General features: G+C 42.9%; 4 protein-coding genes across 4 annotated transcripts; 1 reads left to right on the top strand and 3 right to left on the bottom strand.

Moving 5' to 3' along the window:
- Positions 1–449: 449 nt before the first annotated feature.
- On the bottom strand, positions 450–6,445 carry LOC103364873 (proteasome subunit alpha type-6-like). The gene is made up of 7 exons (XM_008292155.1): positions 6,206–6,445; positions 4,507–4,601; positions 3,866–3,947; positions 3,577–3,732; positions 3,136–3,314; positions 1,294–1,388; positions 450–973 (listed from the first exon to the last, which is right to left on the bottom strand). The coding sequence occupies exons 1-7, from the start codon at positions 6,279–6,281 to the stop codon at positions 916–918; spliced, it is 741 nt and encodes a 246-aa protein (XP_008290377.1). The 5' UTR covers positions 6,282–6,445; the 3' UTR covers positions 450–915.
- Positions 6,446–6,661: 216 nt separating this feature from the next.
- LOC103364875 (inositol-tetrakisphosphate 1-kinase-like) lies at positions 6,662–13,331 on the top strand. Its single transcript, XM_008292157.1, has 10 exons — positions 6,662–6,744; positions 7,814–7,838; positions 9,090–9,212; positions 9,953–10,070; positions 10,156–10,257; positions 10,353–10,393; positions 10,487–10,652; positions 10,870–10,937; positions 11,874–12,036; positions 12,112–13,331. The coding sequence occupies exons 1-10, from the start codon at positions 6,662–6,664 to the stop codon at positions 12,252–12,254; spliced, it is 1,032 nt and encodes a 343-aa protein (XP_008290379.1). The 3' UTR covers positions 12,255–13,331.
- On the bottom strand, positions 12,433–16,375 carry LOC103364874 (protein MNN4). The gene is made up of 2 exons (XM_008292156.1): positions 15,839–16,375; positions 12,433–14,211 (listed from the first exon to the last, which is right to left on the bottom strand). Exons 1-2 carry the CDS (start codon positions 16,367–16,369, stop codon positions 14,143–14,145), a joined length of 600 nt encoding a protein of 199 aa, XP_008290378.1. The 5' UTR covers positions 16,370–16,375; the 3' UTR covers positions 12,433–14,142.
- A 3-nt stretch (positions 16,376–16,378) lies between these two features.
- LOC103364882 (DNA ligase 1-like) lies at positions 16,379–20,737 on the bottom strand (the record flags this gene model as incomplete). The annotated part of the gene is made up of 5 exons (XM_008292167.1): positions 20,585–20,737; positions 17,853–17,893; positions 17,702–17,771; positions 16,994–17,059; positions 16,379–16,896 (listed from the first exon to the last, which is right to left on the bottom strand). Coding segments are annotated over exons 1-5 (741 nt in total), but the record flags the coding sequence as incomplete, so codon positions are not given.
- Between the last annotated feature and the right edge of the window lie 933 nt (positions 20,738–21,670).

A 21,670-nucleotide genomic window follows, 5' to 3' on the forward strand; every position in this document is an offset into this window, starting at 1 on the left:
AGTCAGAAGCGGACGCTGCCCCCTGGTGGTCGCATGAAGTAGCTCAGGACGTCCTGCAGTACAGGTGATTGTATGGATGCATGCATTTACTGATCAATTAATTCTAAGCTTTATTGTTGCTGCTAAACAGCTCAACATGCGGGTATCTGTAATGTTTTCCTCACTCTTGGTACTGAAGCAGGTTTCATTCATCCCTCTCTGAATACCTCCAACTAAATCCAAGTCGATGCTCTATCCTGTACACAAAGCTACGATGCTATGATCAGACTGTTTAGGTTGTAGATTAGTTCCCTTTTTGCCCTCTGATAATGCCGTCACCTCACTGACGCCACCTGCTGACCAACGAGGGGAGTTCTATTCAATCAGGATATTTTACAATATCAACCTCATTTTAGAAAATAAAAGCAAAGAAATCTTTTCGGCTACTTAATCAAAAGCAACACAGGACATTTTCTAGTCTTCCTTCTGTTCTGGTTTATTATGACAATTAGTCCCACTGACAATTAAATTGCAAATTTTTGGCAGGTGGTTTTATAAACATACAGTATTAAATAAGATGTATGACAAACACTCTAAACACATCCTAACCAGCATCACATGAGTTTTGCTAATCACACATGGAAATGTGATACATGTACGTATAGAAGAGGAATGTGTTGCTGAAACCGCTGTTTGTGTCCAATAAAGATGGCATAAGATCAGAATAGAAAAATAACTATTACATGTTGAATTTTTTAAAGGCCACTGGAAAGGTGTTTTAAATCTGTACGGATGCTTTAAAACAGTTTCTTATCTGCATGATTCCTGGAGGTGAAAGACTTTTGTGGGTAACTGTGCTGCTAAACTGAGATAAATCAGACACACTGAGAATGAAACACTATGATGAGAGGTGGGCTGATGTCTGTGGGGGCACCTCTACTCCCGCTCCGCTATGGCGACCAGGTGGGTTTCGATCTCGGCCTCCGACAGCGTCCTGCAGGAGGGACGGGGGAAGGTGAAGTGAAAATGGGAATAACAGGAAGGAAAAGAAGCGTGAAGTAAGTTAATACGAGGAGGACACAGTCAGTCACGTGAAGCCTTTTAAATGGAGCTAATGCATCAATCACATAAACGCTGTGGTCTGTTAAAACATTAGTCCCACTGAGACGGACGGAAACAAAAGCATGGACGGGTAAAATCAAAACTACAGCCACATCAAACACATGACACACTTCTGTCAGGCTGAAAGACAATATTGCAAGGCAGAACTTCAGTGATGGTTTGACTCTCAGACACAGAGTTGAGAGCAGTTACCTGAACTTAGCGTTTTCTTTAGTGACTACGCCGATCTCCAGCTCGCTGGACTTGAAGTCCATGGACAGCACAGAGGACAGGCAGGATATGGCCAACTGGAAACACAGAGGGGCTGGATGAGCGATACTGACACAGGAAATGCTTCTGTCACAACATTACACATGATTTACAGTCAAGGTAGCACTGAAAACTCCACACGTAACGGCCAATATGGTTCCAAGTTCATGCCTTTAATATAACAAGTGATTACATTTGAGCCTCAGAAGCCTGTTCATCAGGTTGTCAGCCGTGAAGCTAAAACGGATATTTAGCAACAGCTGGTATAAACTCTGCTGCTCTGCTCATGTTTGCCATTCATACAGAAGGTTTAATCAGTTTAACACTCTGTAGTAGAGGCAGGAATAACACAGAGTAACTCACAATATGATGATGATGATGATGATGATGATGATGCACTGTCTGGGATAATGGTAAATTAAAGACGCAGTGATTCTGCAACACTAAATGAACTGTGAGACAATTATCTCCAATACAACACAAAATCTGTGTCACTGAGAATAAAAAGAAAACAAAACCCTGAACTATGTATTATCGTTATTCATTTAAATAAGGTATCAATTCAACTGATAAGCCCTCACATTTACTTCTCTTTACTGTTTGCAGTTTCCTCTGCAAGCTTCTTTTCGTCATGAAAAAGTGACTCTGGGAAACTGATCCTACATTTTTATATAGATGTTGACATGTAAATGGTAAATGGTCTGCACTTCTACAGCACTTTTATCTAAAGCGCTTTACAATGTGTTTCTCATTCACCCGTTCACACGCACATTCGTACACCAGTGGCGACAGAGCTGCCATGCACGGTGCTACCTGCCACTGGGAGCACCTTTGGGTTCAGTGTCTTGCCCAAGGGCACTGTGGCGGGGGATCAAACCGCCAACCTTGCGATTGGAGGTAAACCCGCTCTACCACCTGAGCCACAGCCGCCCATACTTGGCACTAGTGTTATCAATAATGCATCAAAAGAGGAAGCAATCTGATTTGTCCCACATTAAGTTACTCTTAATGGCAACACAAAACTGATGAGGTGCAGGTCTGAGAACAATGATGGCAACAGGACAACCCGAAAACTAGCACAATAAAGAAATGAACTATATCTCAACCAGACACACTGAAACAACGGCGTCACTCTGACTTTGACTTTAACTGCTGTGCCAGTGACACTCAAACATCGACAACAGTTCAATTACATCAGCGGCTGGTTCTACAACAACCCACTTCTGGAGCGTCTGTACAGTCGACTCCAAACAGGACCAGATAAAAAACGAACAGCCACGTTAAACGTTTCATTAATATGATGGACTCTTAAGGTTTACTGATAACTGTAAGTCACATCTGTCATGCAATGATCTCATCCTGTCAGACGGAAGTTGCTTTACTTCTCAGAGACACTTAGGCAAACCAAGATAAGAGGAAAGAAGCAGAAAGTGGACAACAACAGGAGACGAGGATGCATCTGGAGAACATTGTTCTAACACCTAATGCAAAGTTTTCTGCTTGTCCCACATGTGTGACAACCAGGTGTCCTTTCACTTTCTACGAGACCTTTTTGTTTATTCTTGCACTAAATGCTAAAATGTTCTGTATACCGAGGGACTCGACAGGAAGCTGATGTTTTGTTCAGGAATACTTGATAGAAACGACGATCCTTCAGACGCCAACCTGACAACCTCTGTAAAGACAGAATCGCTTGTCTTTGGACTATAAATGGATGTTCCATATCAATAATTCATTCCAACACTGTCACGTTTACACGGCCTGTTCCATTAGGCTTCACGTTACCTGCACTGCCCTGTCATGGGTCAGCTCTGGCTTTTTCTTCAGCTTCTTCTCCAGGTAGCTGTTGGCCTCCGTCTGCTTGGCTCCGACCGCCGTGGCTCTGAAGCCGCAGTAGTAGCCTGCCGGGTCGCACTTATACAGAACAGGACCCAGCTGGGAGTCTATCGCCGCCAGGATCATACCTGAGAGCAGCGGGAGAGTGTGGGAGGCAACGTAAAAACAGGATTTTAGGTAAAGGAAAGCAAGACGTCCTTCAGAGTTTGAAAACTGAAGTGTACTCTTCCTTCCATGATTCCTTACAAGCTCTTCTATCATAGTGCCTTTAATTTTAAACCTAAAACTGAACGATTGCAATGCAAGTAAAGGGAAATACAAGGAATGAGATAGCAAAGATCAAAATAAAGACGAGGAAACGAGTCACTACATAACTAAAATCCCACTCACAGCAGCCTAGAGGCCTCATCTCAGCGTTTTGCGTGTACACCTGGGAGATATCAGCCAACCTGCGACACAACACGTCTGCCGTGATGTCATAACCAAACTTATATTTCCACTCTCCAGCTTCCACTCGGGCCCGGTGAACCTGCGAACGACTGTCCCCTGCAAAAGACAGAGTCGTGTCATTAAATGCAAAAACACGCAACTTTTGACAATATTAAAACTCACACTATAAGTCAGAAATAAGTGTAGTCAAGACTTCAACAAAGACGTGAGATATGTAAGCAGTACGTACCGTTGTGTCCGGTCATCACACAGCCGATGCGAGGAGTCAGTTTGAACATGTTGGTTAGAGTGGAAGGGTCCAGCAGCTTGTCCTGAGTCAGGAGAAGGAGACTTAAAGTTCACCTTCATTAAATGAACGCCGTGGCTGTATAATGATCCGTCATACAGTCCAAGTAAAACACTTTCAACTGACAACAACTGACTGGTAAAATAGAAAAGATGACACTGTTTGATTTGGACAATATGATAAATTATGCTCAGCCAATTAATGTGCTTGGGCTGATTATGTGCATTTCATTTATTTCTAAGTTTGAATGAATCTTCTTTAGATCTTCAGGATCAAATCTAGACTCGTGTAGACTCTTTAACATCCGTAGCTATGATGGCTAGATACTAACAATCGACAGGAAAAGAGTAAAATTACTAGTATACACATTTGTCCACCCCCTTTGTCTGATAGAAGCTTGTCTGAGGCTCAGTAATATGAATAACGGCGTGTTAACGGCGGTGTTCTGTTCATATCTTGTTGCAGCTTCTTGCTGACTTGTCTTGACTCATGTGGCTTCACTGTTTGGCTTCAACTCACAGCATCATCTGAGGTGTGTGTGTGTGTGTGTGTGTGTGTGTGTTTCCATGTGTGTGTCATCTTACCGGTACTTTCTTCTGTGTGACCACGACGACGCTGTCTGTCCCCCGGATCCCCACGGATGTCAACCCGTTCTGAGAGATGGCTTTGAAGGCATACTCTGCACATGACGGCACATGAGAGCAAAATAAAATCCTCTGTGCAGTAACACACTACTTACAACAGTTTGGACACAAAACATACACGTGCAATAAACCTCATCAACAGTAAATATCTGTGCAATAACTTTAAAAATGTGCAAAAAAAAATAAAACTTTTACCAACATGCAATACCACATCATAACACGTGCAATACTATGTTGCTTAAAATTCATCTCCTGATATCTGAAATTTTTGTATATATATGTTTATTTTGTAAAATTTTCTACCTGCTGCCTTCCACTATTTGCATATTCTTTTATTGTACTTTTAAACTATTTAAATGGACCAACTGGAGCAGCAATCTAATTTCACTGTAAACAACACAGCAACAATAAAGGCATTCTTATTTCTCATTTCTTAGGAAAAGCACATTTTTACGTTCATGCTTATAGGGTTTCTAGTTATATTTCTACTTTTAGGTCATATTTTTCTACTCGTGTTTATATTTTGAGGTCATATTTTCTACTTGTGTTTATATATTTTATACTGTTTATGTTTCTGATTTAAATGGGAGCAACTGTGCCATCAGCAGTTTCCCCTCAGAGATCAATATAGTATTTCTGATTCTAAATAGAACAGAATAAAATACAAAGTCTTAATGTGTCAAATCTTATTTATCAGAAGGAAACCTGTCTGGTCCTTTATCCACAGGACATCTACACAAATATTGTTGTACAATTTGGCTGTATTTGTATTTTACTTGAGTATTTCCATTTCATTTCAACTTCAGAGCAAAGTATTGTACTTTAAGATGTGACCTTTAAGATGAAGATTTCACAGCGTGTAGGGAAAGATTAAACCGGTTTAGAAGTCTAAGAGTTATTAATACCTCCATCAAACTGTCCCTCTAAAACTCTCACATGGTTTCATTTCAGTAAACGTCCCAATGATCCAATATCTCACCAAAGATCAAGAATTAGAGAAAAAGTCCAAAAACTAAAGAAGTGATTTGTAGATGAAGACTTTATTTTTTGTTCTTCTTTTCTCTTCTAATAATCATGTTAGGAGCCGTCTGCTGCCCATAAATATAAAGTAGTTTAAACCTGATGCTTGGCTATTAATAATCTATAATCACATATAATTATAATAAACCAGAGGGAACAAACCAGTACTTTTACTTTAATACTACCTGTTGCTGCCAGTGTGCTTTCACTTGTAGTATTTTCACATTGCTGTTTTAGTGTTTTAAAATAAAGGATGTAAATATTTATTACACTGAATGAAGAGGACTTTGGGGAACTTCAAAGCTACTTTAAACACTAAAATACGTGTATAACACATTAACAAAATAAATCTGGAGTGTAACACTAAGTTAAATTACAATAAACAAAGAGTTAAACATTAGAAGTGAGAGTTTGTCATGTGTGGATGCTAACGGCTAACCCCACCCACACACACACCTGAGCATGCTAGCATGTTAGCTTCGCGCTGTTTCTGCAGTTATTTCCATTTAAATTAACGGTGTAGCTGCACTCTGTAACTGCAGCCATGTAACTCAGTTGTACATTAAACATACTCCGGCACTACTGTTGGCTGAAACCCCACAAAAAGCGTGTCTCTTACCGACTTGGTAGAGGCGGCCCTCCGGGGAGAAGATGGTGATGTGTCGGTCGAAACCTGCGTTGGAGCCGCGGGACATTTTCTCAGGTGAACTTCAACAGCACTTAAAATATCTTTATAAGTAACCGAACAGGGATTTATTCGCTTCTTTTACAGAGTCAGTCGTCGGGAAACAGCATGCCTGTGCCGCTGCTGAACAAAACGCAGAGTAATGGAGCAACTTGCCCCAGTTTCTTACTTTCTCTTTCAGTTTTGGCACCTCGGCTCCTATTGGACGCTGCAACCCGGAAGTGGAGACGCTCAGCCGGCGGAGGAGTCAGCGCGACAAACAGACGCTGCTTGTTCACTGTTCAGGGGAAGTCAGAGGGGGAGGGATGGATGGGTGAGAGAGGCGTCCCCCCTCCCGTCCCCCCGGCCGTCCGTGCCAGTGTCACTTGGCTCCTGGCGGACTCGGAGCTGATGTCGGGCCGCAGGGTCGGGTTCTGTCTGAGCGACAAGAAGCGCAGGAGGATGAACCTGGACGCGTTTGCAGAGTTCTGTGAGTAAGTTGACTTTTAAACTCAGTAAGAGATCTTGTTATTACACTTTAAACGAGATCATTTGAGGTTATTTAACATGGAAGCCCTTAGTGCTGGAGACAGCAAAATCAGTATGCAACATAAAATAATGATTATTGCAATAACAGATGGAGCACTGAACAGCACCTCTTTATATATTACCTATTTTATTTAGCAAAAGCCATTTTGATCACTTACCTACAGTGATGTACACTCTCTATCAACACCACTTCATCAAATGCTAAGTGGTTGCCAGGTGTGTTTTTTACCTGAACTTTTTCCTTCAAACATTAATTTAATGGGTTGAGTTACATAATGATATTGGTAATTGCATCACCTTAATATTATGTGTAACGTAACCCTCCTGTTATCTTTGAGGTCAATTTGACCCCATTCAATGTTTAACGTCTCTAAATAAGTCATAAGTCACAAGACATATTTTTTTCAGTTTTATTTAAAGGGCTATTTACACATAAACATGGGCAACAATTTCAATTAGGATGTTTTCTGGAGGTTTAAATTGAACCCAAGGATTAAAGATGTCAGTAAATTTGAAGGTAATAGGAGGGCTAAACGAGTTGTCTTTTTGTTTTTGAGATTTGAATATTGTGCTTCATCTACACAACTTGTCATTTTGATCGGCAGTTTAAAAAAAGAAAGAATCGAATTTGAGAAACGTAATTTTTTTTAATGTTTGTCAACCTAAAAAGTCCTAACTACCTACCTAAGTCCATAACACCTAAAAAATTCCTATTAAATGACATACCAATACTTAATTTTCATGAGTAATCTGCTTTAAAACTTTCTTCTTTTTTTTTTTAAAGATTCCAGTCAATAAATCAGTGGTAATTAATAATTACACATGATTGTAGAGTAAAAGCTGTTTCTACTAACTTACTGTAGTTTATTAGTTAAATCTAACTTCAATTAAAGTTTTCATAAAAAGCATTGAATTGTTTTGTTGATATTTTTCTTTGCTGGTTTTGTTTGATATTAGACGGCTCTTGTGTAAATACATTTAAATAACCTTTACATTTCTATATTGTTTCTGCAGGGGTCATGGAGTGGAAGTGGTGGAAGTAAGTGTGTTTCCACCCATGACGCGTGTGTGTGTGTGTGTGTGTGTGTAAATCTTTTGCATTTACAATGACGTGTCTGGTGAAGTGTGAAGAACAGGACTGGGCAGTGGTTTTAAAACTGTACCTGTTCAAAGGAGTGGCCCAACTGGTGCTTCAGTCATTACAGCTCGTGCTCTGCATCCAGACTCTGCTTAAAATGCTTTCAAAAAGTTCTAGTGCAGATCCCAAAGTTTCCAAAGATGCCAGACATATCAGGCTAAATGTGGCTGGAATCTAGAATATTTCCATTTGTCGGCATGTTCCTAAAAAAAAACGTAGTTTGTGGTTAAACTCAACAAAGACACGATGTGTATTCCTGAGAGAAAAGTATAAATATATAAATTTGTTATCCAGGCTGAACAAGGTGGCTTGTGCTGAGCATTTCTCTCAGTGTAGACAACATAAGATCCTTAGAAATAAGATAACACCAACCTTAAAGTTACATCAGGGGGAATGAAAAGTGCATCAAAGGGTTTAAGAGTGTTTTTGTATGTTAATGCTTGTTTTTGCATGAAGCAGGGTGCATGTCTGCTTTGTGTAAAGCATCACACCAGTGGCAGTAGTTTAGGTTCGCTGTGCACTCACAGACACACACGTCATGTACAGATGTCTACAACTGCAGTCATCAGTGTCACAACCACCTGCAGCCACCGACTAGAATCTGCTCGGAGCAAAACTGTAAACAATGACTGCTTTTTGTAATTGCTCATTTAGCTGCATGTAAATATCGGTCGAGGAATTAGCTTGTGCATTGCTTTTGTTAACCTGGATTTAAAAGCTGACGTGAGCTCGATGTTGTGCAGAGAGCAGGGGTGTGTGTGTGATTGTGGTTTGGATTTCAGGAACAGGAGAGAAGAAGTGGAACAGAAAAATCATTTTTGTCATCGACATATTCCTTCTCTAAAGAATCAGCTGAAATGAGAAACACACAGTATTTTTTTAATGTCAAACAACTGCATAAACAGGGACTTTAGAATCAGTTCAATAAAATGTCCTTAACCTTGTTTTGAAATCTTTTCATGTGCCTGTGTGTCAGGACAAACAGTTGATGCACCTCCTGGAAGAAATTGTGAATTCAGAGTCTCCAGTCATCAGCCGAAGGCTCATGATAGACAAAAGCTACGGTTTAACACTTTAATAAATGTGTTGTCTTTCTCTTACATACACAAGCTATTTAAGAAGTGCAATATTTTGTGTTTTTTCATGCGACAGATCGACCTCTCTCAGCCGCTGGGAGCTCAGGGACCCTTTGACGTCATCATTCACAAGCTGTCTGATGTCATCGTGGAGGCGGAACACAACAGCCAATCACAGCAGCTCCTGGCCAACTTCCAGGTGATGTTATTGCACAGTAATACCTGTTACTCATCTGTTTAGTTTATTCCTGTAAGCCAATATATGTTTTTTATGTGGGGGACTTTAAACTGTAGTATTGATCGTGCATAAATACAGATAGCCACTCGTACTAACTCCTCTGTTAGTTCAGGTTGATGCTGATACTCGTTGCAGCTTCACATACTGCTGCAGCTGTACATGGACTACATGTGAGACTGTTGCGTTCTGTTTCCTTGACAATAATTTTTTGCCCTAATTTCCTGCCTCACTCATTGCTCTTTTGGTCAGACGTGCTGTTGTGGTGCTGTCGTCCTACAGGGTTTTAATGCTGCTTGTAAATGTGTACTTGAGTGAGTATTTTAGGAAAAACACTAGTATTTACAGGGAGTAAACAGGTAAACTACAATACTCTTTCAAAATAAAAGCTCAGAGATGTTAAAAGGAACTGCTCAGGTTTGTGAATATGCTGGCTTTTCAAAATAAAACATACCTCTATAAATGATACCATATATATATATTTATAGCAGGATGTTTACTTGACATCTTTTTTTCTTCTTCTATCTATATGAAACATCATGCAGATTTAGTGAGTATTTATGCACGTTTGAAATAGCGAGAATGCCCCCAAACCAGTTTTTGCATAGCGTCCCCAGGAGGTTAGAAACCACCCAGTGTTTCTCAACGTGCAGTGATTTAGTTAGTGCATCAGTAAGTTTCCTCTCTCGGTCTTTCACATGCAGAGCTATGTGTCAGCTCACCCCAGTACCATCCTGCTGGACCCCCTGCCCGCCATGACTCAGCTACTGGACCGCTTTGCCTCCTATCGGATAATGAGCGAGCTGCACAACTCACTGCGAGGTGACCTGCAGCTTCACGGAGTAACTTCTGTAGCTTGCAGCCTGATTATCACCACTTGCCTGCTCTGTTCTGTTTCGTCCGGCAGACTGGCGTATCTGCAGCCCCCCTTACCTGGAGATCCACAGCGCCACTGAGCTGCCATCCATTCAACAGGGTGTGACAGCTCAGAACCTCAGCTTCCCTCTCAGTCAGTTCACTTTCTGAATTAATGCTCCATGTCTACTTTATAACTAAGTTTGACAGAACCATAAACCTTTTCCTCTGTTTCTCTGTTGACCCCAGTTTGTAAAACCAGAGTAGCACATGGCTCACTTTCCCATGAAGTACGTGGTTTGCTTTCTTCTTGCTCGTAAAGTCTCTTTTTATAACCATAAACATACTTGTGTACTCACTGTTGGCTCCATGTGCATCTGCAGATGTCGCTGATCTTCAGTGCAGACAGCCTGGCTGACATCCGTCCTCCCTGCGTGCTCCAGAGCTTCGTGAACCACGGGGCTGTTCTGCACAAGGTGTTTGTGGTGGGAGACAGACACTACTGCGTAGAGAGACCCTCGCTCAAGAACTTCCCCTCTGGTCCCTGTGGTCAGTCCGAACCCATCAACGCACAGACAAAACTTTTCCTTCCCTTTCTTTATTTGACCTTACTTTCCTCGCTCTTTCCTTTCCTTTCCTTTCCAGCTCTGCCCGATCTTCTCCTGTCCCATCTTCTCCCGGTCCTAACTTATGCCTTTGTGTTTCTCTTTATCATCCAGCTTTGCTCCCTGTATACGCTGTAGTTGTGATTTTTCTTTGCCTCCAGACAGGAAGACCATCTTCTTCAACAGCCATCAGGTATCCAAACCAGAGTCGAGCTCTGATCTCACAGCTGTGAGTAGTAGCTGAGTGAAACGCTTTAGAGCAGCAGGTCAGAGACAAGTATTCATAGTTATGAGAGCTAAGGAATGCTTGTGGTTTCTTAGTTTACGGGCAATGCGACTAATTATCTGATGTGCATAGACTAATATGAGCACAAGGAACATTTTGCTTATTAAAGGGGTCGCAGTTCAAAAATAGTCCAGGAGAAGAGATGCTGCTATATGTGAAGGGAAAAACTTCACCCACAGGCAAGACATCCATCATTTATTTAAGATTTTAACACTGATAGTTGTTCATGTCCATGTGTGATCATATTTTTTCTAATTACACGTAGTCAAAGAACAAAACAGTGTCTCTGTTATTAGCAGGATGCCTTTTTTAAACCTGTATGTTAGTAGTTAACGCGACTGTATGAACTTTAATGTCCCTGCTGCAAACATCCTGCTCTAAAAAACAGATTTACTGTTAGATCCCGATTGATTCTGTCTGCATGTCAGGAAAAATTCATATTTATAGATAGTTAATGAAGTTACCACTGTGTCTTCTCGTTCTTGATGGTGCTCACATGAATCCTGGTGTTTCATAAACTCAGGGGAAGGACTCCTACAAACAGCAACACGCTAAACTTTAGCTCCTGTGAACCTTTAGTGGTCTGGTTGTGCACCTCTGTCAGTTAAAGGCACACAAACTAAGTGTTTTGTCCTCTCTGTGACACACAGCAGCTACAGTCATCTAATGCTGCTTTCATTGCACTCAGTACCTGCAGCTGCATTCACTGAAACTTGGACATCAGAGCTTCAGTGAATAAACTTGACCTAATCAGATCTGGGGTGGATTTTAGGATCTCTGTGGTCCCTCGATTCCCCCTGATCCCCCTTTTTTTTTTTAGATTTGCACCCTCAGTAGCTTGAAATTGACTGAAAATGTCTCTTCACCTCGTTTTCCAAGCTGGATGAGGAGATGCCGTGCCTGCCTCCTCCCAGCTCCGAAGCCGTGGCCGCCCTGGTCCGGGAGCTGCGGGCTCAGCTGGGCATGGCCCTGTTCGGCGTGGACGTCATCATCAACATCCACACGCACACGCTCACCGTCATCGACATCAACATCTTCCCAGGTACTGCAGCTGCACACAGCGATGTTCAGACACAGAAACACACGAGGAGTTCTGATGCAGTCTCCTCTCTGTCAGGCTACGAGGGCGTACCGCAGTTCTTCTCCTCACTGCTCAGCCACATCGAGTCAGTGCTGGACAAACACTCCTCTGCTGGACCTCAGGCCGCCGGCTCTGCTTCATCAGCTCCTTCTCCTGCTGCAGCATCACGGCTCCTCTAGAAACAATCACCAATAGTTAAGAGGAGAAGAAGCAAAATCCCTTAGAACAAGTGTCTTTACAGTTTATTGGACCAAACTCAGCTACTTTGCTTCAACACTTGGTAGCATGGCTTTATTCTAACTTTGTGCTGCTAACTTTTCCTGCTTTACGCTGGCGGACAAAACAAGCACCACGAGCTGGTTTGATACACTTTCCGTTTATTGATTGACAGGTAGCATAGAAGAAGATACAGCAGGCACAAAATACAGCACTCTGATTGGCCAGTAATATTACAAATGATGTTTTTCTGATCATTCGGTTGTTTGAAATGTCCTCTATGCCCAGCAGCATGTCCCTCCCCCACCGCAGACATTCCCCACGGCTTTCTTTGCTGGTTTGTTGGATAGATTTCGTGGAAACATTTTGCACTTCTATAGAAAAAGAAAACTACAGTACATTCATTTTTCATTTATTCTCAAGCGAACAAATATATCTCGTCTTTGGAACGGACAGTGATGAGCTCCTCAGCGTTGACTACGTGTTTGCACAAGTCGACCGGCCGCTTTGCCAGCGTTGGAATACATAAATGTGTTGTAAATCTTGGCTGTGTAGAAAAGAGAGAGATTACATTTGCTATATGAGTTTTATATGATGCACTTTGATTACATATTAAAATACATTATTTGGCTAATTATTGCATTCACGTGTGCTGTAGTCTATGTTGTGTTATTGCGGTAAGTGGGCCTCCAGTAGTAACCCTGTTATCTGCACGTCTACCCAGTGTCCTCTTGGGGGCGCTGTTGCTTCATATTTCCTATGACCTTGGCTTACAGACCACGAATCGGATATTTACACAAATGACAGGACAGCCATGAGAACTGTGATGTAACACGACTGAGCATTTATCAGTGTTATTGTCGGTGTTGCTGTTACCAAAAAGACAACAAATGGCTTTAGTGTTTCCCTCCTCTTCCCTCCGCTCCTCCTTGGCTTGTTAAGATAAGAGTGCAAAGCTGGCTGAGAACCCGAAGTGACACTTTTAGACCTTGTAAGCTCTAAGTACATCGCATCCTGTCGCCACAACCGACCACGCAAAAGACAAACTTAACATCTGACGTACGTGTAGCTGCGCAGAATTACAATCTACCTCCGTTTTGTGTGTTTTTGTTTTTGTTATTGTTTTGTTTTTTTTTGCTCGTGTCACCTCGGTTCGTCACAAACAGTCTGGTTTTAACAGTGCGTGAGCCAAATGAAACACAATCCTTGTTTCTACTTTATCGTCAAGGAAATGAAGAGGAAATCATGACTTACTCCTGTGTAGAAATATCAGTAATACGTATTGTTAACAGTCGGAACAGCTTACACTTAGTTATTATCAATTATTGCACAAAATATATATTAAAATACACATATTACTTATAGTAGGGAACCAGTTCTCCCCCTCAAGAACATCAAAGATGAGACCTCCAGAGAAAAGAAGCTCTGATTACCAGTATTCATGACTCTACAGTGAAACTAACATTTGAATGAAAGTGCTGAATGCTCTGCATCCATTACGACTAAAGTGAAATCACCTGTCTACCTTACAAACAGCATTTACAGGTACTCAGACAGGGACACCAGTGATGATCACGAGCTTTTAGATTCTCTGGAAAACTCTTTTTCCTCTACGCAAGTACGCATTCAGCTAAGTAAACAGTGACAGCCGTTTCCAGGAAATCTAAAAGTAGAAATGAAACAACAGTATGTACAGTTTCTACAAATGTCCATTTACAGATTCACATCTAAAGACATTTCTCTGAGTGCTGAAGGGATTTGAAGGCTGTTAAATGGAAAATGTGTGAGCTGAATGTGTGACTGCGAATGCAACAAAGGATTTTGTCAGTCTGCTGTGAGTGTGTGTGAAGCTTATCCTCTGCGAAGCTCCCTCAGCTCTGCAGCCACTTTACGCAGCTCTGCTTCGATCTCCAGCAGCTCCTGTGGACGGAATAAATGAGATGAGATGAGATGAGATGAAAGGGTCACACCTCCCCACTTAATATGTCTAAAGTCCAGCCATCAAATGCATCCAAGAGCAACAAGAAAGCAAGTTTCAGAGTTGAGCTCATCCCAGACACACTGGATGTCAACCAGATAGTGAACAACAGCAGCTCTGTGTACAACCTGTCTACATCCTACCACTTCCTAAACCCAGTGTCACTGCAATAACAACACGTCCTCCAACATTTCCAGGGATTTAGATGGTTTGAAGGATGCACCCTGTGACGCTAAACCAGAGTCATGCAATTCCAAAGTTGAGATTGTAGCCCGTTGGCCTTCATCAGAGCATGAAAGGAAACAGAGGCGGCATCATGCATGTGAAGGAGCTGGCAGGTGATTGGCTTGAAGGACCTAAAGCAGCAGGTGATCTGAGGGAGGATGAGGAGGGAAGCCATCCCTCTTGTTAGCAAAATGACCAATGACCCCTCGTTAGCTGCCATCCTCCCTGTGTGTGCTGGTGTGGGAGCAGGCAGCGCTCCTATTGGATCATCCTCCCCGTTAAAAATGACAAATCACCTGCTGCTCCCACAGTAATTAGCTTCTTAAGGTCCCACATACATCTTTCTGCTAATATGACACTGAGCAAGAGCAGGTGAACGATAACGACGGAGGTTCGGGTCAGATGTGTAATCACCATGAAGACAATCACCTGCAAACTGCTGCTTATAAATGACATGATGTCTGGTTGTTTTTTTTTCATAATCTGATGAAGACCACTCGGCTGAACGTTTGTTGATATGGCTGGTTTACATTAGTGAAACTGAAATTTGCTCCCTTTCTAACCTTTGGATAGTCGGCACTGGGAGTTGCAAGACTTTGTTAATGGGTTTTAACATCTACTAGCTCAGCTTTATGCCCTCTTTTCAAAAGAGCAGGAAATATATACAAATTGGCCCAAATTTTCTGTAATTAAAAAAAAGAAGCGTTAATTTGTCCAATACATTTCTAGAAAAAGGTTCATGATGAGTGAAAAGTTGCTCAGTTTGCACTAAACTTTGGTTCATTTACATATAGATGAACTCATTCTCATTTTTCTTCTTTAACTTTGATTAAAATGCATGTGTTTTTTGTGTGTAAGGACTTTCAGAGCAATACAAAAGCTGATTCTGCAGCATATATCCAGGCTGTACGATCTAAATGTGTGACAGACATGAAAGCTGGTTCGATGTCTGATCATTTATTCTCAAACACGCGGCTGTTTCTCCTGTATTCCCCTAAAGGCTCGTCTTCTTCTCCTGTATGTGCATATTTATGTATTTCTTGTTTATTTATGTGCACAACAGAACAACAAAAGCAAACTGTGCAGGAGAATAAAAAACCCCACAGAGGCTTATAAAAGAGATCTCACCTCAACATGCATTATAAGCAAATACAAAAGTCATGAATCAGGAAAATAAGCAACCGCTGAATAAAATAAAAAGCAAAGTAAACAACATAAGCAACGTCCTGATAATAACTGTGTGATATTCAGTAAGTGTCGCCCTGTTTTCATGTTTAGACTGAATAATTAACCTGTAGTTTGCTGGGAAATATTCAACTCCTCTGATTACTTGCACCAGCTCACCTCTCCTTCGTCTTCTTCAGCATCACCCTCCTCATTATCTCCGTCCTCCCGCCCCTCCTCATCCTCTCTGACGTATTCGTCCTCATCGTCTTCATCCTCCCCGTTGCCCTCCTCCTCCTCCTCGTCTTCCTCGTCTTCATCCTTGTATCTCTCCCTCTCAAACTGCCGCGTGGCTTCATCGCTCGCTTTCTCCATCACTCTCTTCTGCAGCGGCTCCTTCACCTCCACAGCTTCCTCCTCCTTCTTCTTCACTGCGTTCTCTGCGTTCTCATCGGGCTCCTTCTCTCCATCGCCCTCCTTCTTCTTCTTCTCCTCCTCCTCCACCACTGTCTTCTCAGCCTCGCCAGCCACTTTCTCCCCGACTTGCACCTCCTGGTCCTCCTCGTCCTTCACCCGTTTCATCTTTTTGACAAGCTCCTCCAGCTCCTCCTGCTTCTCCTTCCTCTCCCGCTCCTGCTCCGGCTTGCTCTTGCTGTCCTGCTCCTCCAGCAGCTCCTTCAGCTCCTTCTCCACCTTCTCCTTCTCCACCATCAGCTCCACCTCGTTCTTCCTCCTCTCCTCGATCCTCTGCTTCTCCAAGTCCTCCACCTTTTCTCCCTCCTTCTTCTTGTCCTGCTTTTTTTTCTTCTCCTCCACCTCCTCCTTCTTCTGCTCACTCCCGGAGCCTTTCTGGACCTCCCTCTCCTTCACCGCCTCGTACCGCTTCTTTTTCAGCTCTTTCAGCAGTTCTTTGAGCTCTTCATCGTTCCTTTCCTCCTTTCCTTTCTTGGTGATCTCTTCGGCCAGCAGCTCCTCCAGCTCCTTGGCTCTCTCCTCTTCATCATCCCTCCCTCTGTCTTCAATCCGTGGCTCCTCCGTCATCTTGTCCTTGGTGTCATCCTCCTCCGTCTCCTCGTCTTCTTTTCCTTCGGTCTTTTTTCCCGTGTCGCTCACGTCCTTCTCGTCCTTCTCCTCCTCGTCCCTCTGCTCAAAGTCGCTCTCATCGTCGGCCAGGTTGTATTCATATCGCTCCCTCTCATCATCGTGCTCCCTTTCATCATCGTGCTCCCTTTCTCTCTCTGCAAAAGTCAGATTACAAAAGTTGGTATCATGCAACACGGAGATCTGAGTGTTTTGTAGCAGTGATGTGAGTCTGTGTGAGTCTGTGCGACGCACCGTCATCAGCCAGCTTCTGCAGCTCCCTGAGAAGACCCTGATGTCTTTGGACTTCATCAAGTTCCTCTGCAGAAAAACAACAAGACACAATAACTCAGAACAACAGAACAAAGCCCAGAATCCCAGCAGAGTGTTTTTCTCTGGATCCAGACAGGCTTTTACAAAAGAAAAGGACCGCGTCAAAACACCCGATACAGAATGAGAATAAATGCTGCAAAAGAAGCAGCAAACATCTTCTGTTGATCTCACGTCAAAATGAATCCTCATCAGGCAGCATCAAGAGTTGCATCAGCAGCTTTAACGCCAAAAAGAAAAATCCACTAAAAATTACTCAACTTTGTGTGTGCAGGATGTCTGTTTGTGTGTAATTTGTGATGTGTGTTTTGTCTAGTTTGTGTAGTTCCACTGTGTAGAAGCATTCATTGTGAGCGTCCTCGGGCATTAAATGGTAGTGTTTATTTTTAATATTGAAAACGGATGCACCGTTTGTTTTGCTTCAAATACCCAAAATACATCTCATATTTGTTTTTAATTTACACTGATGTGAAACAGAAAGAGTTGTTGCACATTTGGCATCGTAGCTCAACAATAACTTAAAATATTACCAAACAAATTGCTAATAATCAAATTCTCGCCGGTCACTTTGTCTAATTCTTCTGGCTCTAAACTCTGCGATGCTGCCTGAAAACTACTATTGAGGGATGTTACCTGCTAGCTGTGGGCCACACTCGTGCTGTGACCCATCTTCATTCAGTGTCTCCTGAATAATACATTCAACCTATAAAAAAAAACACACAGTTAGTGGCTGAGTGATAAAGAAAAGTGAATTGCAGAGAAAATGAAAAGACTTGTTTCTGACCTTTGCATCATTGAGGGGTGAGGTTACTGGCCGGCTTCCCACTGAGACACAAACAATGAGAGTCAGTGAGAACATGAATAAAGATCTTTAGCATTTCTGCAGCAGTGAAGCAGCACAGATGAACCGGTTTGTTTACTGCGCAGAGGTTTGTCCTGCCTGCACAGGCGAGGGAGGAGCTGTTCCCTCATTAAGGTAAGCACAGTTACCTTGGTAAAGTGACACAGCAAAGAAGCTTAACCCCATGTCCCTCTCTCCCTCTGTCGGATGCAGACGTTCCCAGAAGCTTTAGCTCACCGGTAGTTTCTCACCAGAGCTAAATCAGTCACCAGTCCCACGCCTGCCAGAACATCGTTAAAGGCACACTAAGCAGCTCCATCGGGGCCTTTTCTCACGGAGATACACGGAATCAAATGAGAACCTAAATGTCAGTGTGGATTACAATCCATGCTCGCCCTGCAGCCTGCAACCTTTTCTTTTATTATGTACTGAGGCCCCAGATATGAGGCTGTTCAATTACTGCACCTTCATTTACTCGGGAAGCTAAATGTCAGCCTGCACTGCTTTCATTTGGAGACGTTTCTCTGGTTTCTGTCACCAGAAAAATCACAAAGTAAATGTAAAACCACAGCCTGTTACAAACCAGGCTCACAGAAATCTAAATGACTGAACTGTTATTAACGATTTCTCATAGGAAAAGCACCAAACATTCATTTCAAGCTACTCGTCTGACCTGTTCAGGTAAACATACTGAACCTTCTCCTAAAACTTTGTGCTTTTGTCTTCATGAAAATCAAATTACTGACCATGAATGTTGCACCCAGTCTAACAACTACATGTCCTCCTGTAGTGAGTGTTGCCAGAAGAGAAGCTGTGAGTTTTATCTCAACTCTGAGGTCAGTGTCAGCACATGGCTGTATCAGCACCGAGCTGGATCAATAGGACTAATTGATACCTTTGGCCAGTGATGAACCCTCCACATGGACACGTGAGCTGCCTACAGTTAATGCGCCGCATGTCCATGTGAGGAGGAGCGGGTGTGCATGTGTGTGCGGGTCCTAAGCCGGGACACCCCGGGCCCATAATTAACACAGTGATCTGGCTTTATTGGCTTGTCCTGCCACCCACGGAGTCGACCAAAGTCAATGTCAGAAATGAAGGAATCATGCGCCCGAGTCAAAAGGGACAAATTCAGCTCCAAAATGTCATCTTGACTAAAGAGTGAAGCCACATGTGGTCAAAATGCAGCGGCTGTGGATGCGAACACAGAGTTTATAATAAAACGAAGCCTGTCTGACCTTTGGTGATATTTAGAAGTTTATTAGCCTCCTCCAGTTTACTGTAAAACTAAATATCTGAAAAACATTTTGTTAAAAAAAAATCTGGCAGCAAGAGCACCACAAAAAGTATGTAAAAAAACAAACAGTGGATTGTTGTCACTTTTGAAAACTGTACAAAAATAAATCTGTAAACTAAGGTCATTTTCCCCCCTGAATTGAATAAGGTCAAAACCAAACTACTATTTGTAAAAGCACTTCTTTTGTGGATGTTGTTTACAGTTTTGGGATGTTTTTACATATGGTTAAAGGGTAAATTAATTCATCATTCGGATATTTCATAACACAGAGAACATCTGCAAAATAACAGTAATTGGTTAAATAAATTGGAATCAGTGAAACGCTTTTTACAGTGTACTTTTACATTTAGCTGTTTTCTGTGGAGTCACACAATGACTGTCGGTTTTACATCAACACTGGGGGACACATTAAGTTCGGGGTCTGAGGTTCATCCTCCAGGAACTTTGGAGCATCAACAGCACATCTTCTGCCTTCTGGTGCACTTTGCTGCGCCAGTCTGTGCCGTGCGTCTGTGTGCAGTTTCACAGCGTCTTTCTAAATTCTATAACTCCTCTGCTTCTTTCATGCTCTTCCTGTAATTAAACACTGAGGGGCTCTAACCCCCTCTGTGCCCTCTGCTCTCTCCTCCTGTAACCCACTGCGACAGAACTTCAACCTCAGACACTTTCCAGTCTGCTCTATTTGGGTTATCGACTGTGATGCTGCACATCACTGCGCGTTCACAGCGCAGCACCAAAACCAGCCGTGTTTCCATGTGTGTGGGGGAGGCAGACTCCCCCTCTGTGCCCCTCACCCCTGCAGCCATACACTTGTTCTACCTGGTTTCTGGGGCTTTCACAGCGGCCGGCGCGTGTCGGCACGCAGCAGGCGCACATGTGCGCTGATCCGCTCACCTGTGCGCAGCTTTACAGGCGCGTTTGTGTTGTTTCGGTGGGCTGGCTGGGGGCGGCTGTGTAGTAAAATAGTTTCCTGTGTGTAAATATTATATCTGTAAAGCAGCCAGCAGCGGCGTCGTGCGTCTGGCGCACAGGAGCTGGAAGGTGGGCGCAGAACAAATTATGTAACTGCGCTCCTGTTTAGCCTATTAGTGTTAAACCCCAGAGGCTTTCGCCGTTAGGTTACCACAGGCAGTCCGCCGCATATTCTGCTATTAAAACGCATTTGTTTTATTGTGAGGACGGCTGCATGTCGGTGAACAGAACCACCGCTGAGACAGCAGGTCCAAGACGAGGCTCGTCTCCGGTGCAGCCCGACAGATGGACGCTTACCCGCATTTTGTACCGTCAGTTCACACCAAGCGTCCACCACATATATTTATACATATATACACATAGATCCAGAGGCTGTAGGTGTTTGATGGATGTGTTGAACACTTACCTCCGACGGCAGCCCAGACAAAGATCGCGGTTATCAGAATTCCCATAGGATCCGAGCAGTGAGGCTCCTGCAGGAGATAACCTTGAAATAACGGGCTGGATCCTCTTCACACTCCCGCCGAGCGAGGTAGAGCCGAGCCCTGTGTGTCCGTGTGTGCGCGGTGTCAGGTGACCGAGACCAGATCAAGCCCAGCCCGGTGCCACACAGTCGGATTGTGTTCCTGCCTCACTGTCCGCTGACAGAATGCTGCTTTGTGTTCAAGTCAGAGGATTACACTCATTGAAACCCTACAAGCTTATAGGACGCTATAGGAACAGACTTCATGTCCTGCAAACAGCATCACCTTCTCCAGCTTCCTTTCTTATTTTTGCACATCACTTATTAATATATTACCAGCTGTTAGTGTAACACTCATTAACAGGCCACATGTTACCTGTGGGAGCCATTAAATATTAGTGTTCCATCTGGAGCCCCTCCTCAAGGTCAAGGTGTCATCCAGTGTGTACACATCAGTGAAGGTCTGATGGTTTTAACACTTAGTCACTGTCAATTTAATTTGGCTTTAAAAAACAAAAAAACAAAACGAGATTTTTTCCTGTCATAATGAAAATAAGTTTCTACAAAGTAATGTCAAATAAGGGATTGTATAAGTACTTACTCCTTTTAAAGTGACTCGTCTTATTCAACACAGGGTCAACCAGTTGGTGTTCAAAGTCACACAGTTAGTGAGATGGAGATAATGTGAGGGCAGTAATAGTGTCTGTGTGATTGTAGTATAAAGACACCTGTACCTGGAAGGTTCAGCCACTGGTGAATCAGTACTCCGGATAGAACTCCACCAGTGAACACCAAAAATACACCTCAAGCAGCTCTATGAAAAAGTTATTGAAAAGCATTAGCCGGGGAAGGATACAAGAACATTTCCAAGTCACCGAGCGTCCCTCAGAGCACAAATAAATCCATCATCAGGAAACGGAAGGAATATGACAAATATGTAAATCTGCCTGGAGCAGGTCGTCCTCAAAAACTGAGTGTGTTAGAAAGAGACGAGTGAGGGAGGCCACCAAGACACCTTTGACTCCTCTG

This window comes from Stegastes partitus, unplaced genomic scaffold, assembly GCF_000690725.1.
Source record: "Stegastes partitus isolate 25-593 unplaced genomic scaffold, Stegastes_partitus-1.0.2 Scaffold788, whole genome shotgun sequence".
In the NCBI taxonomy this organism is placed as follows: domain Eukaryota; kingdom Metazoa; phylum Chordata; class Actinopteri; family Pomacentridae; genus Stegastes; species Stegastes partitus.

Excerpts from the sequence above, each read along its gene's own strand:
- LOC103364873 (XM_008292155.1), bottom strand. The coding sequence starts at position 6,281 with ATGTCCCGCGGCTCCAACGCAGGTTTCGACCGACACATCACCATCTTC. Across the intron at positions 3,948-4,506 it reads TCACACAGAAGAAAGTACCG|GACAAGCTGCTGGACCCTTC; the intron begins GTAAGATGACAC and ends CTCCTGACTCAG. Across the intron at positions 3,733-3,865 it reads TGTGATGACCGGACACAACG|GGGACAGTCGTTCGCAGGTT; the intron begins GTACGTACTGCT and ends TGTCTTTTGCAG.
- LOC103364875 (XM_008292157.1), top strand. The coding sequence starts at position 6,662 with ATGTCGGGCCGCAGGGTCGGGTTCTGTCTGAGCGACAAGAAGCGCAGG. Across the intron at positions 7,839-9,089 it reads ATGGAGTGGAAGTGGTGGAA|ATCGACCTCTCTCAGCCGCT; the intron begins GTAAGTGTGTTT and ends TTCATGCGACAG. Across the intron at positions 10,394-10,486 it reads ATGGCTCACTTTCCCATGAA|ATGTCGCTGATCTTCAGTGC; the intron begins GTACGTGGTTTG and ends GTGCATCTGCAG.
- LOC103364874 (XM_008292156.1), bottom strand. The coding sequence starts at position 16,369 with ATGGTGGAGAAGGAGAAGGTGGAGAAGGAGCTGAAGGAGCTGCTGGAG. Across the intron at positions 14,212-15,838 it reads CTGAAGAAGACGAAGGAGAG|GAGCTGCTGGAGATCGAAGC; the intron begins GTGAGCTGGTGC and ends TTCCGTCCACAG.